Below are 13,142 nucleotides of genomic sequence, written 5' to 3' on the forward strand. Positions count from 1 at the left end.
AAAGGCAAACCCGCCAGACAAAATTCTAGATCTGTTGGGTACAGTGATGCAAACCTATCCTACTTGCTCTTCAGGAGGATGGCTGGGAGGTCAGGGCCAGCCTAGGTAACCATGACTCAATATTTGGCTGACAGCCTTACCAAGTTCCACTGAGCCCAACACACTCTAAGAGTAGCCCAGAGGTTGCAGTTAAAGCAGGGTATGGTGTGAACAGGTAATCCTTTACATGTGTGCTCCCTCAATGAGACCTGTCATCCATGGCTCAGATTGGTTCTGAGGTGAGCCAATCCTGTCAGACATCAGTTGCTAGCTACCAAAGACCACACCTCATGCCAATGGTTAAAAAGCAATCTTTATTTTACAAAATTAAAAACATAAATAATATTTACAAGCATCTTAAATATCAGCTTTAATAGTTGACATTTTGTAATCATTTCAAATTCAGTTTCCCACCAGCTTTTAAAATGTAAGACCACTCCGGTGAGCTGCTGCCGTCTGTCCCCACCTTCCAAAGTTGTCCTTTCTGTAGTCATTTAAAACAGTGCTTCATAAATGCCTACCCTTAAAGAGCCATAGGTTTCTGAGCACAATGTGGGGACGACTAACAAGGTCTGAGGTGAATCCCCACACTGCCCTGCTCACAGGAGATGCCTGTGGCTTTCCTAAGACTCAGATTTCCAGAGCTCAGCTTTACCACATCTTGACATCTCAGGCTTGCTATGGAAAAGTAGGGGAACAGGCAACTGCCTGAGTGAGACCACCCTGCTGAGAACAAGGTGGGCTTGGAGCATGCTAGGGGGGGCAGTTCATTACCTGAAAACTACGGTGACAAGGTGAGCTCAAGTGCCAGCTTAACATCACCAAAGCTGTGACATCAGGGCTGCTGTGCCTGCAGGAGCACAGACAAAGCAGGGCAGAGCCTGAAGGCACAGACCGCTTCCCACGAACACACACCTTGTTCCCTGGTGGCCTCAGCTCCTGTGAGCATCTTCATCAGGGCAGCAAAGCCAAAAGAAGAAGAATGACAACGCGTAAGAGTCATACACATTTTACTGGTTTGTTTCAGACATCCTGGAGATTTAAAAAGGTGTCCATGGAGCCATGGCTGCTGGTGGCAGGAGGCAGCAGGGGTGTGGGCATGAGGGCAAGGAAGACTTGTTTACAAATTCAGAGCAAACTCCCTCCTTCTGGATTTAAAATAAAGGCATCTTTAAACAAAAACCCAAAGTCTCTGCTTGGAGCAGATGCAGGGCGATGGCTGGGGAGGGTGGCACGGGTGGCGCGGTGCACACGCTGTCACTGCTGCATGTTGTTGATCATGGCCAAGATGCTCATCTTCTCCTGGGCAGAGTCCACATCCTCATTCTGCTTCTGGGCCACTCCCGTGCCCAGGCCATAGAGGCGCCCACAGTACTTGGCATCATCAATACTGTCCTCAAAGAATAGCTGCGAACAGGACAGAACTAGCTGAGAATGGGGCCAGGAGTCACGCCACCTCCCAGCTTCTTAGCCTGACACTCGGCAGCCTACACACTACCTCAGCAAAGACACCAAGCCCCTTCCAAGCAAGCTTCTCCTGTGCCTTTCTCCACATTTGGCTCCGCTTCCTAATCGGACTTGGCATTCCTATGACTTATCTCTGCTGGAAACCCTGGGCTGCTGTTCTGTATCAAAAGTACCCTGCCAAGCAAGGCCGTGACTAAGAACTCAGGCCCGCCAAGTCACTTCATCTCCATTCCACCACGGTCCCTTATTCATGGAGAGTCATGTAAACCAGGGGTGGTGCCGCATCCGGGTGATCCTAGCACCCAGGAAGCAGAAGCAGAAAGCCTGCTGTGGAGATCACGGACACTAGGCACTCAGCAAGCAGCTCAACCTCATGTCATGGGCAGGAGCTGTCCAGTCCAGTCACCACAGGTGCTGAGCACAGCCCCAGAGAGAAGCACTACCTCTGCTAAGTGTAACAAGAAACATCTCCAAGGCAGCACTAAATGTGCCAGTTGGCAACCACTGACCTAATACACTTGAGCTTTTTGTTTTGTTTTGTTTGTTTTTTCAAGACAGGGTTCCTCTTGGTAGCCTCATTTTGTGGAGTCCAGGATGGCCTCCAACTCACAGCAATGCACCTGTCTCTGCCTCCTAGATTGCTGGGATTAAAGTCGTGTGCCACCATGCCACTTGTTAGTATTTAGTGTACAGTTACTAGGAAATGGCAAAACCTTGAGGAGGCTGTCAGGGTTGGCCCTGGACTCAGCCTTTTCCTCTTTCCCAGCCACCAGAGGATGAACAGACCTCCTCTGCCAAGAACTAGCATTCTGAGGGTTTGGACTACCAGAACAGACAGAGCCAGCCAACCACTGGCTAAAATCTGATCTTTTGAAGTTGACAGCCTCAGGTACCTTGTCACAGCAATGGAATACTCCTGGAACTCACCCTGTAGACCAGGCTGGCCTTAGAACTCAGACCAGCCTGCCTCTGCCTCCCAAGTTCTGGGATCAAAAACGTGCGTCACCACTGACCAGTTTTCATTATAATTTTTCAAAGCAAGTTCTTCCTCTTCAAATATATTTTAAAACTTAAAGAATTGGTAAATAAACTAAAAGAGAAATTCACTCTCTCCTAGAGAAGTAATATTTAGTAATTAACAGAACTCAGTCTAAGCCAGGCGTGGTGGCACATGCCTTTAATCCCAGCACTCAGGAGGAAGAGGCAGGTGGATATCTGTGAGTTAGAGACCAGTATGGTCTACAAATCAAGTCCAGGACAGCCAGGGGTACACAGAGAGACCTTGTCTTGAAAAATAAAAAATAAAATAAGAAAGAAGGAAAGAACTCAGTCTGAGTGGGTAGACTAACAGATAGATTCCTACTGTAGAAAGCAGAAGGAAATACAGGGAGGACTGGGTAGTGTACTGAAACCCAGAGGCCTCATCCTCAAGCTGCCCCACACTTGGAAGACATCGTGCTCGAGAGCCTCCCACTGGAGCATCACCTCTTTCATCCTGAAGAAAGCCATCCCCGTCAGCAGAGAGTCTGAGCCTGCTTGATGCTGCCTTCCAATCCTCTGCAAATCCAACTGATCAGCCACCTCCTGAAGGCCTCCCTAGGAGACAGGGAACAGGGATGTCACATACCAACACTATTTTCCTGGACTCAGCAAAGGCTACTAGTGAGTTCATTTAGCAGCGGGACAGGCCATTCATCTGACAGGCCTCAGTAGCCATTTTTTGGACCTTCACTCTTTTTCTTTCCAAACAATACACTGCTGCATGTGCTGTGTGCATGCAGAGATGAGAAGCCAACTTTCACAAGACGGTTCTTTCCTACCACATGGGTTGCAGAGATCAATTTCAGGTCCAACACATTTGGCAGCAGGCACCTTTACCCCCTGAGCCATCTCACAGGCCCAATTTGAAATTTCAAGAGTTAAGCGTGCAGGGCATGGCGGTGCACACCTTTAATCCCAGCACTTGGGAGGGAGAGGCAAGCAGATCTCTGAGTTTGAGGTCAGCCTGGTTTACAAAATACAAGCCAGACAAGGTCACACAGAGAAACCCTGTCTTGGCGGGGTAGGGGGTGGGGGTGAGTGGGTGATGACACAACACAACAACTCTCAAGAGAACATGAGACATTGTAGGACTATCATCACATACTGTACATGGCTTTGTGTCAACAACTACTTTGTGAGGGTCTAAGGCCTAAGAGGAAGGCAGGCAGCTGCAGAATGCAAAAAATAGGACTTTTTTTTGATGTCCAAATCACCAACAAAGACAGCTACAGAGCAAGCCCTGTGCCTCTCAGCTCAATTAACACTCTTTAGAGAAGTCCAGCACCTGGTAGGCCTCAAAGAGAGCACACCAAATTCATCATTTAAGCAAAACTACTCTGAGTTTGGGGTTTGCTTGTTCTACTGCTAGTATTACCGAGAATGCTGTCTATTACCTTAAGATTTTTGCAGCTCTTCATCAGGTATTTCACATCATAAATGGACGGGAAGAAAAGATTCAGGATGTGGAAAAACTCGTGCTCTTCTTCTGGCAGCCGAGAATCTGTAAGCAACTTTACCATGTAGCCAAAATCATAGCCACTAAAGGGAAGAATGAAGCGGTGTCACAAGGCAGCTTCAGGCCAACCCTGAACCTCAGGGCACTGAGGAGACAGAGGCCAGTTTCCCGGGACTGACCTGTGAAATGAAAGCCACTTGACGTTGTCACACAGAACCACTCCCGACGTCATAAGCAGCTCTGCAAAGTGCAACGTGTCGATCCCTTCCTCCTCGTGCTTCTGGAACTGTAGTCCTGAGTTTGCAAGGAGGTCTATGGAATCCTGGGAGTACATGTCCTCTCTGGTGGAGCAGACAGAACAGAAACACTACAGCTAGCTTAGACCTCAGAAACAGCCTTCCTGAGGCACTCCACAAACCAACAGGTCTCTATTTCCTAATTACACAAATCTATATTCTCTCATTTAATTTTTTTTTTTTTTTAAGTAAATGAATGACTTAGGCGAAATTGTGAGGCGCCATCTGAGCGCTGGGAATCACACCCAGGTCTTTTAGAGGAGCACAGATGCCTTAACCACTGGGCCACCCACCCAGACCATTTTTTTTATTTTGTTTTGAATCTTTTTAAAATTTTTATTTATTTTATGTATATGGGCGTTTGTCAGCACACCAGAAGAGGGCATTCGGATCACATTATAGAAAGTTAGCAGCCATGTGGGTGCAGGGTTGAACTCAGGACCTCTGGAAGAACAGCTGGTGCTCCTAACCAGGGCTATCATCTGTCCAGCTGCCCCCCTCAACCCCCCCCCCTTTTTTTTGAGACAGGGTTTCTCTAAGTTATGGACTTGACTATCCTGAACTCTCTTTGTAGATCAGGCTGGCCTCTACCTCCTGAGTGCTGGGATTAGGTGTGTACCACGACACCCTATCTTTTGCCTCCTTCCCCCCCACAAGACAGGGTTTCTCTGTATAGCCTTGGCTGTCCTAGACTTGATTTTGTAGACCAGGCTGGCCTTGAACTCACAGAGATCCATCTGCCTCTGTCTCCCCAAGTGTTACGATTCACCCCCGGCTTCTTTTGCCAACTTTTAACTGAATTATCTCCCTTTCTTCTGTGGTACTGGGGACTAACCCTAGGGCCTCAAATACAGAGCACTCTGGAGGCACAGGCAGACAGATCTCCGTGGGGCCAGCCTGGTCTACATAGCAAGTTCCAGGACAGTCAAAGCGCCCTGTGTCTCTCTCTTCTCTCCTCCCTCCCTCCCCCCCCTCCCACACACACACAATAACTAACCTCTATGGCAATCAGTCCAGCAAATGTACCCATCTAAGAATAACACTGAGGATCTCTCAGACACTCACGTCAGGTTGAACTTGAAGTTGAACTGCCACGTGTTGATTCCAGAAGGGTACTCTCCCTTCTCATTTGTGAATGTGAGGCCCAGCTGGATAATCTTTAGAAGGTCAACATTGCACCGCAAAAGCTGATACTGGTAATCTATGGAGCTTCGAAATTCACCAATCGGTCGTACCACAACACCCGGAAACTCTGTGTCCTAGGAACAAAAGCCTCTGATCAGTAAGTTTCACCAAACAGTGGGTGCTCTTGAGTTTCCAGAAGCCCATGTCTGGGACACCACAGGACACAAGACAGGTGAAATGGGTAACTGGAGAGAAATGTGAAGTCAGGTACATTCGGACTTTTTTTTTCTTTTAATTTATTTTTATTTCATGTACATTGGTATTTTACCTGCTTGTATGTCTGTGTGAGGCTGTCAGACCCCCTAGAAGTGGGTTACAGAGAGTTGTGAGCTGCCATTTGGGTGCTAGGAATTGAACCCGGGTGCTCGGGGAGAGCAGCTAGTGCTCATAACCACTGAGCTGTCTCTGCAGCCCCCATGTAGGAACTTCTGATATAAGTTAAATATAAATACAGTGTAGGTGGATGTGGTGACTCATAGAACCTTCTCTCCTTCACACTGGCTTCTTGTTATGACTGACCCTTGAGATAACCTGCTGGTCAGAGCTCTCATCTTGGTCCACTAAGGACAAATGCAGCCTTTCCTTTTCTTGTGTGACCACCTCTCTGCCACGTACTCTTTTCACCTTTGTAAAGCCCAGACTGGCCTAAATTCACTGGTCTTGAACTCCTGATCCCCACCCCCACTACTGGGATGAAAGTCTCTAAGCCTGCTAGGAGAGCTTGTGAGTCTAGTGCCTCTTGCCGACACAGGGTTTGAAGATAGACAGTGGCAAGCAGTACGCTGAGCACCTGCTTGCTTAGGAACTGGTCTAAGACAAGCCTCACCTCCTCCCAGTCAGGCAGGAAAATGAGCCACATAGTATCAGACCTTCCCACTTTACCCAGAGATGCCAGATCTGGAATTAGGCATCCCCTGCCTTTTGAGTGCTAGCCAAAAAATGCTTGAATATTTTGAAAACAGAAGCTAGACATGTTGGTACATGCCTATGCCTATAATCCCAGCACTTGGAAGATGGGGACAGGAGGATCAGAAAGTCAAGTCATCCTCTTGATATATAGCAAGTTCAGGATGAGTCTGTGTTACATGAAACCATGTCTCCAAATTCAAAAATAAAACACACGCTCAGATTCACGTGTGTGGCAGGGCACAGTGGTACACACCTGTAATCCCAGCACTCGGGAGGCAGAGGCAGGTGGATCACTGTGAGTTTGAGGCCAGCCTAGGCTACAAAGAGAAACTCTGTCTGGAAAAACAAACAACTGAAAATTCATGTGGGTGAAGAGACACCTATGAGGCTGAGGCAGGTCAAATGCTAGAGCATTTGTGCAGCAGCACACACACTGGGCACAACGGGGCACACCTATAATCACAGCACTAAGAAGGCAAAAGCAGGAGGGTCCCCACAAGGTCTGCCTGGGCTACCTAGCAAGTGCTGGACTAACCAGGACTTACATATCCAGATCCTATTTAAGTAAGAAAAAATAAAAATATGAAAGTCACCAGATGCCAGCACTTGGGAGGGAGAGGCAGGCGGATCTCTGAGTTCAAGGCCAGCCTGGTCTACAAAGTGAGTCCAGGACAGCCAAGGCTACACAGAGAAACCCTGTCTCGAAAAAGCAAAAACAAAACAAACAAGCAAACAAAAAACTCCACCAAAAAAAAAAAAAAACCAAAAACCAAAACAAAACCCAAAACACTTGTATCAGAAGTTGTGCCCTCCTCAGAGACACTGGCTACCTTGATTCACAAAAGCAACACAGGTGTCCCCCCCACCTAACCTTCCCAGCGGTGGTGGAGAGGGTCTACTCACCATGGCGATGTAGCTGTAGCTAAGGACAATCTCACGGATCTTCCGCATCTCTTCCTCAAGATTGCTGGCCCACACCTCACAGATGACCTGACTGTTTTCCACAAGTGCCGCAGGCATCCTGAAGGCACCTGAGGAGCCACTGTGCTTTAATTATGTAAGAGAACAGGCCTCCTCCCGTTCAATGTGATGGTCCACACTGGTCCAATCTAGATTTAAAGACATTTTGAAATCCCATTAAGTTTACACAGTGATATAAGATGGCAATAAAACAAACACATCAAAATTGTATTTTAACCAGATACAGTGACTCACACATGAGATCCTAACACTCAGGAGGCCAAGGCAAAAGGATGAAGAGTTTAAGACCAGCCCAGGCTACATAATAAGACCCTATCTCGGGCTGGAGAGATGGCTCAGAGGTTAAGAGCCCTGCTTGCTCTTCCAAAGGTCCTGAGTTCAATTCCCAGCAACCACACGGTGGCTCACAACCATCTATAATGAGATCTGGTGCCCTCTTCTGGTGTATAGGCATACATACAAGCAGAACATTGTATACTAAAATAAAAAGTTAATTGAAAAAAAACTGTTAAAAAAAAAAAGACCCTATCTCACCTGGTGTGGTGGCACACGCCTTTAATCCCAGCACTCGGGTGGCAGAGGCAGTGGAATCACTATGAGTTCGAGGCCAGCCTGGTCTACAGAGTGAGTCCAGGACAGCCAAGGCTACACAGAGAGACCCTGTCTGGAAAAACCAAAAACTTAAAAAATAAAATAAAATAAAATAAAAAGACCCGATCTCAAAACATACACACAAACTAGAGTTGTACCATAACTTCGTTACCACAGTCAGTGCATTCAGCACCCACTACCTATGGAGTTTACACTTGCCTCTGTCAAATCTGTTCTCTTTCAATACAAAGAAACATCCTACCTGCTGACCTGAACCCTTAGCAAGGACATTAAAAATGGGAAGTTAGGCCAGGTGTGGTAGTGTACGCCTTTAATCCCAGCACTCAGTAGGCAGAGGCAGGTAGATCCCTGAGGCTAGCCTAGTCTACAGAGTGAACTTCAGGACAGCCAGTGTTACACTGAGAACCCCTGTATCAAAAGCAAAAACAAAAAAAAGGGGCAACTGGGGTATTAGTATCTCTATTTTTTAGGTTTATTTTTGTAATGTATAAAGGCCAGAAGGCATCAGTCTCTGGAGGTGTACTTAGAGATGGTTATGAACCACTGTATGGGTGCTGAGAACCAAACCTGGATTTTCTGCTGAGCCGTCTTTGCAGCCCTGGGATGTCTACTTTTTAATGATTAATAGAGAAACTAAGCAGTAACTCCACAATAGGAGCAGAGGGTGGTGGGCTGGAGAACTTGCCTGGCAGTTAAGAGGATCCAGGATTAGTTCCTAGTGCTCAAATGGTAGTTTATACTTCTGGGGGTCTGATACCCTCTTCTAGCCTCCACAAGCACCAGATAAACACATGCTACAAAGATGTTCTGCAGGCAAAACATTGATACCCATAAAGTAAAATTATTAAAAAAAGAAGAACAGGCGGGGTAGCAGTGGCGCAGGCCTGTAATCTCAGCCCTTGGGGAGGCAGAGGCAGGTGGATCGCTGTGAGTTCAAGGCTGGCCTGGTCTACAAAGTGAGTCCAGGACAGCCAAGGCTACACAGAGAGACCCTGTCTCAAAAACAAAACAAAACAAAAGAAGAACAACAACAACAGAGGGTAGCCAGTAAAAATAATTCTAACAGGAGAATGGCCGATGGTGTATACCACAGGAAGAAGTGATCAGCTGGGTCAAATTTAACATCATCTGAGCTCAGAATAACACTGTCACTACAGCAAACCAACACAAAAAAGGCCCCATTATTAGCAGAACAGAAAATGCTCTGGTAGAACTCATGCTTAACAGCCTAAGACTTGATCTAGGACACCAACACACACACACACACACACACACACACACACACACACACACACACACACACACACGAAGTTCTGATATTAACTTAGTAAGTCAAACACAAGTGAGAGGCCAGTGTAGTAATATAGGGAAAGCCTGGGATCGGGGTTGGGGTGTAATCGAATAAGGGCTTCCTTATAAGGCAAACCCACTGTATGGATCCTCAGCACAATATGTAACCGTGGGCTCCAGTGCACACGGGCAAAGAGTGCTTCCCGTGAGGGGCTTCCAAAGATCAGAGCAAGGGAAATACTTGTTTCTCACCTTTAAAACTGATAGGTGCAGCAAGGCGCAGTGGTGCACGCCCTTAATCCAAGCACTCAGGAGGCAGAGGCAGGTGGATCTCTGCGAGTTCGAGGCCAGCTTAGGCTACAAAGCGAGTTCAGGACAGCCAAGGCTACACAGAGAAACCCTGTCTCGAAAAGCCAAACAAAACAAAACACAGTAAAAAAAACCAACAACAACAACAACAAAAACCCTGATAAGTGCAGTGGAGACCTCAGAAGAGAAAGAGGATCTTCCTCAGTGCTGCCTGTTTCTTAAAGACCATTCATTCAAGGCAGTCAACTCTTCACAGATGCCTCCCTGGAACTGAATCCTTAAGTAGACTGTGTGGTCACTCCTGAGACACACACATACACATACACACACACACACACACACACACACACACACACACACACACACACACACACACACACCCCTCCTTCTTAAAAGCACCATCCATTTCTTCTGTTTTTGTTCTATTAATGAAGGCTTGCAAGTGAACTAACAGAGGGCAGGAAAGATGCATTACACAATAGAGTGTACAGTAAATTCACCTTGTGACAACTGAGAAAATGTCTGCTCAAGAGTTCTCCAAGCTGGCCTCTGAAATTGTGAAAATCCCCCTGTCTCTGCCTCCTAAGTGCTGCAGTTACTGGCAGGAGCCACTTCATCTGGCTCCTAAAGTCACTTTCCACGTCCAGTTACTGTGACCAGGAGCCACAACCTTGTTTCCCTAAGCACACCATAACACACAGCAGGGAAATGGGGGTCACTCCTGGACTATTGAAGGATGTTTCCATTAAAGCAAAAAGGGACCCAGGCATGAAGAAACAAAGTGCCTAAAGCTCTTTTTATTACAGAGAATTTGTTTCAAGAAACCAACCACTTTCAAAGCTACTGTTACAGTATCTTGTAAACACTAGCACACAGGAGCATACAGACCCTAGCAAAGACCCACAACACTGCAGCAAAGTTTACCCTAGCTAATCTGGAGGAATAGGAGGAGCAGACTGCAACCTGGGAAAGGCAGTGCTTTTCAAATGAAGATGAACCAAGAGGAGAGTAGTGGCTCTGGCGTCAGGAGGCCAGCCTGTGCTAAGACTTAGCAAGTTCCAGACCAGCCTCAGCTTTGGACCCTGTCATTCACAGATCTACAAGGGATCCTCCCTGGACATATTGGGGGAGGGGGACACACAATGTACACTTAACTGAGGAACTAAGTGAACTTCCTGGGCATGCTGTCGTGGGGTGGGGGGTGGGGGGTGGAGAAAACAGCAACCCCACAAAGGCCAAGAGCCTCCACTTTCCACCCAGGGAGCCCAGGCTCCAAGAAGCAGCACAGACTTCTCTTTCTCAGCCTCTCCTCCACACCTCACAGAGCAGAACAAGTCGGCTTACAAGTACAGTTATTAGTATAACACAGCCCCTAAAGTAACCTCATTATTTGACGTTACAAGCAGAAGAACATTAACGATTTTCACAACTCAAAGAGAAACTGACATACTCAGATGCACTCAGAAATAAGATAGCAATCCTAGTCAGGAGGCTGAGACAGGAGGCTCACCGGGAATATGAGGCCAGCCAGGACTATGGTGGGAGACCCTACTTTTATTTTATTGTTCTGTTTTGTCTTTTGAAACGGTTCTTTCTATGTAGCCTGGCTGTGCCGGAACTCACTATGTAGATCAAGCTGGCCTTGAACTCAGAGATCCACTTGCCTCAGCCTACAAGTGCTGGGAGTAAAGGCGTGTGTCACCACAACCAGCTGATCCGAGACCATGTTTTTAAAAGACAAGAAAACGAACAAAAACATACCACTGAGAGCCAGGCATGGTGGCGCACTCCTTTAATCCAAGGCAGAGGCAGGAGGATCACTGTGAGTTCAAGGCCAGCCTGATCTACAAAGTGAGTCCAGGGCAGCCAAGGCTACACAGAGAAACCCTGTCTCAAAAAAACCAAAACTGACCACTGAGACAGCTTGGTGGTAAAGGCACTTACTGACAAACCTAACAACTTAAGATTGAGCCCACTTGATAGAAGAAAAGAACTTAGCCCCCAAGTTATCATGACTTCCACATGAGCAACTTGGCACATAATGAAATAATAATAATAATGATAACAACAACAACAATAACAAGATGGTGGCTGGAGTGGTGGCTTAGCAGTTAAGAGCACTTGCTGCTCTTCCAGAAGGCCAGTTTGGCTTCCAGCACTCATGTGGGTTGGCTCACAAATGCCTGTAACTCCAGCTCCGGCCTACTTTTGACACACGTGACATTAATTAAAATTAATCAATACATTAATAAAATCAATCTCTAAAAGTTATCCTTCAAAATTCTTCAAAAAGGTTCAGAGATTGAAGCCGCAATCTTCCTTAAAGACTTACTTTTATTCATTTTACTTATGAGTATGTGAAGGGTGGGGTTATGTGCATGTGAGGGGCAGTGGCAGAGGCCAGAAAGAGGGTGTTGGACCTTCTGAAGCTGGAATTAGAGGTGGTTTGTGGGTGCTGGGTACTGATCCTGTCCTCCGCATGAGGGTGTGCTTTTAGCAGCGCAGTCATCTCTCCAACCCCTTAGAGGAAAAATTTGATCCCATGCAATGTTTGTCTCACAGGCTGGCTTTTAAAACTTGATATCCACACCAGCTTCGTTTGAAACTGCCAAAGGGAAAGATGTTCACAGATACACAGACACACACACACACACAGTCTTGTTCTGTGTAGTCTGCAAAGCAATCTGTCCAGACCGCTCTTGATTATCCAAACTTCGGAGACGAGATCCCTGTGCACCCAGGTGAGCTCTGAGGAGCGAGCAGTGCGAATGCCAGAAACACGCTCTCCTAGCCAGCCCTGCAGACAGTTCACCTGAGTGGCTCCTGCTGGTCTGGCTTTGTTTACGCCAGAGCCTGTGGGAAACAATAAGCTTCACTTCCCTGTTCTAGAAGACTAAACAAAGGCTCTGTCGTGCAAGGCGGGCTCAAGAGGAAGCCGAGGCCCGTTAGAAGAAATGGCAACAGGTCCCCTCCGGAGCATTCCAGGCCACAGGCCGGAAGTCAGAGGGCGCCCCATCCAGCTTGCTGGCTACCCCCCACCCCCTCGGGGCGGCCCTGCCACGCAAAGCTTGCAGCACTCCAAGATCCAAGCAGGACGGCCTCTTGCCTCCCCCCACCATTTCTTAAAGTCTCCAGGCCGGGCTCCGGGGACCAGGAGCGCCGTGGCCTCTGTGCCTCAGTGTTCCCGTATGTAGGATGGGTCGTCACGGAGGCACTTCCGCCTCTTGCTCCTACCCTGGGCAATGCAGCCCGCTTACCCTGGCTGGCGGCCCCGCCGAGCGCGGGCTGGCGGCCGAGTCCGGGCGGCAGCGGCCCTTGACCCGGAGCTCTCTCCTCCTTCTTGCCCCGGATCCGCTCCAGGAACCCAGCGAGCCAATGAGACGCGAGCCCCAGCACCCAGAGCGGCCTACTATGTGCACCGAACCAGAGGGCTGTGCCGCTCTACCCTTCGGCCCTCCCGACTCGCCTACTCTCTGGCATCACTCTAGGCTGGCGCGGGCCCATCCGTCCCGGCTCCGCCCCCAGTGCGCGCTCAGGCGACTACGCCCCGCCTTCCT

General features: G+C 48.0%; 1 protein-coding gene across 2 annotated transcripts; it reads right to left on the reverse strand.

Moving 5' to 3' along the window:
- Positions 1-332: 332 nt before the first annotated feature.
- Positions 333-13,057, reverse strand: CNOT8 (CCR4-NOT transcription complex subunit 8). 2 transcript variants are annotated; one of them, XM_084761181.1, is made up of 8 exons: positions 12,843-13,057; positions 12,238-12,438; positions 7,297-7,502; positions 5,365-5,558; positions 4,183-4,344; positions 3,942-4,086; positions 2,992-3,102; positions 333-1,446 (listed from the first exon to the last, which is right to left on the reverse strand). In XM_084761181.1, the coding sequence occupies exons 3-8, from the start codon at positions 7,411-7,413 to the stop codon at positions 1,297-1,299; spliced, it is 879 nt and encodes a 292-aa protein (XP_084617307.1). In that variant the 5' UTR covers positions 7,414-7,502; positions 12,238-12,438; positions 12,843-13,057; the 3' UTR covers positions 333-1,296. The 2 variants fall into 2 exon arrangements, with proteins under 2 accessions (XP_084617307.1, XP_084617306.1); XM_084761180.1 differs by lacking the exon at positions 12,238-12,438 and having other exon boundaries at positions 12,843-13,055.
- Positions 13,058-13,142: the final 85 nt, after the last annotated feature.

Source organism: Acomys minous, assembly GCF_964271855.1.
Source record: "Acomys minous genome assembly, chromosome: 16".
Taxonomy (NCBI): Eukaryota; Metazoa; Chordata; class Mammalia; order Rodentia; family Muridae; genus Acomys; species Acomys minous.

Coding starts and splice junctions, on each gene's coding strand:
- CNOT8 (XM_084761181.1), bottom strand. CDS start 7,413: ATGCCTGCGGCACTTGTGGAAAACAGTCAGGTCATCTGTGAGGTGTGG. Junction 5,559..7,296: donor GCTACAGCTACATCGCCATG/GTGAGTAGACCC, acceptor TTTTGTTCCTAG/GACACAGAGTTTCCGGGTGT. Junction 3,103..3,941: donor AGAGCTGCAAAAATCTTAAG/GTAATAGACAGC, acceptor CCTGTCTCCTAG/GGAGGCCTTCAGGAGGTGGC.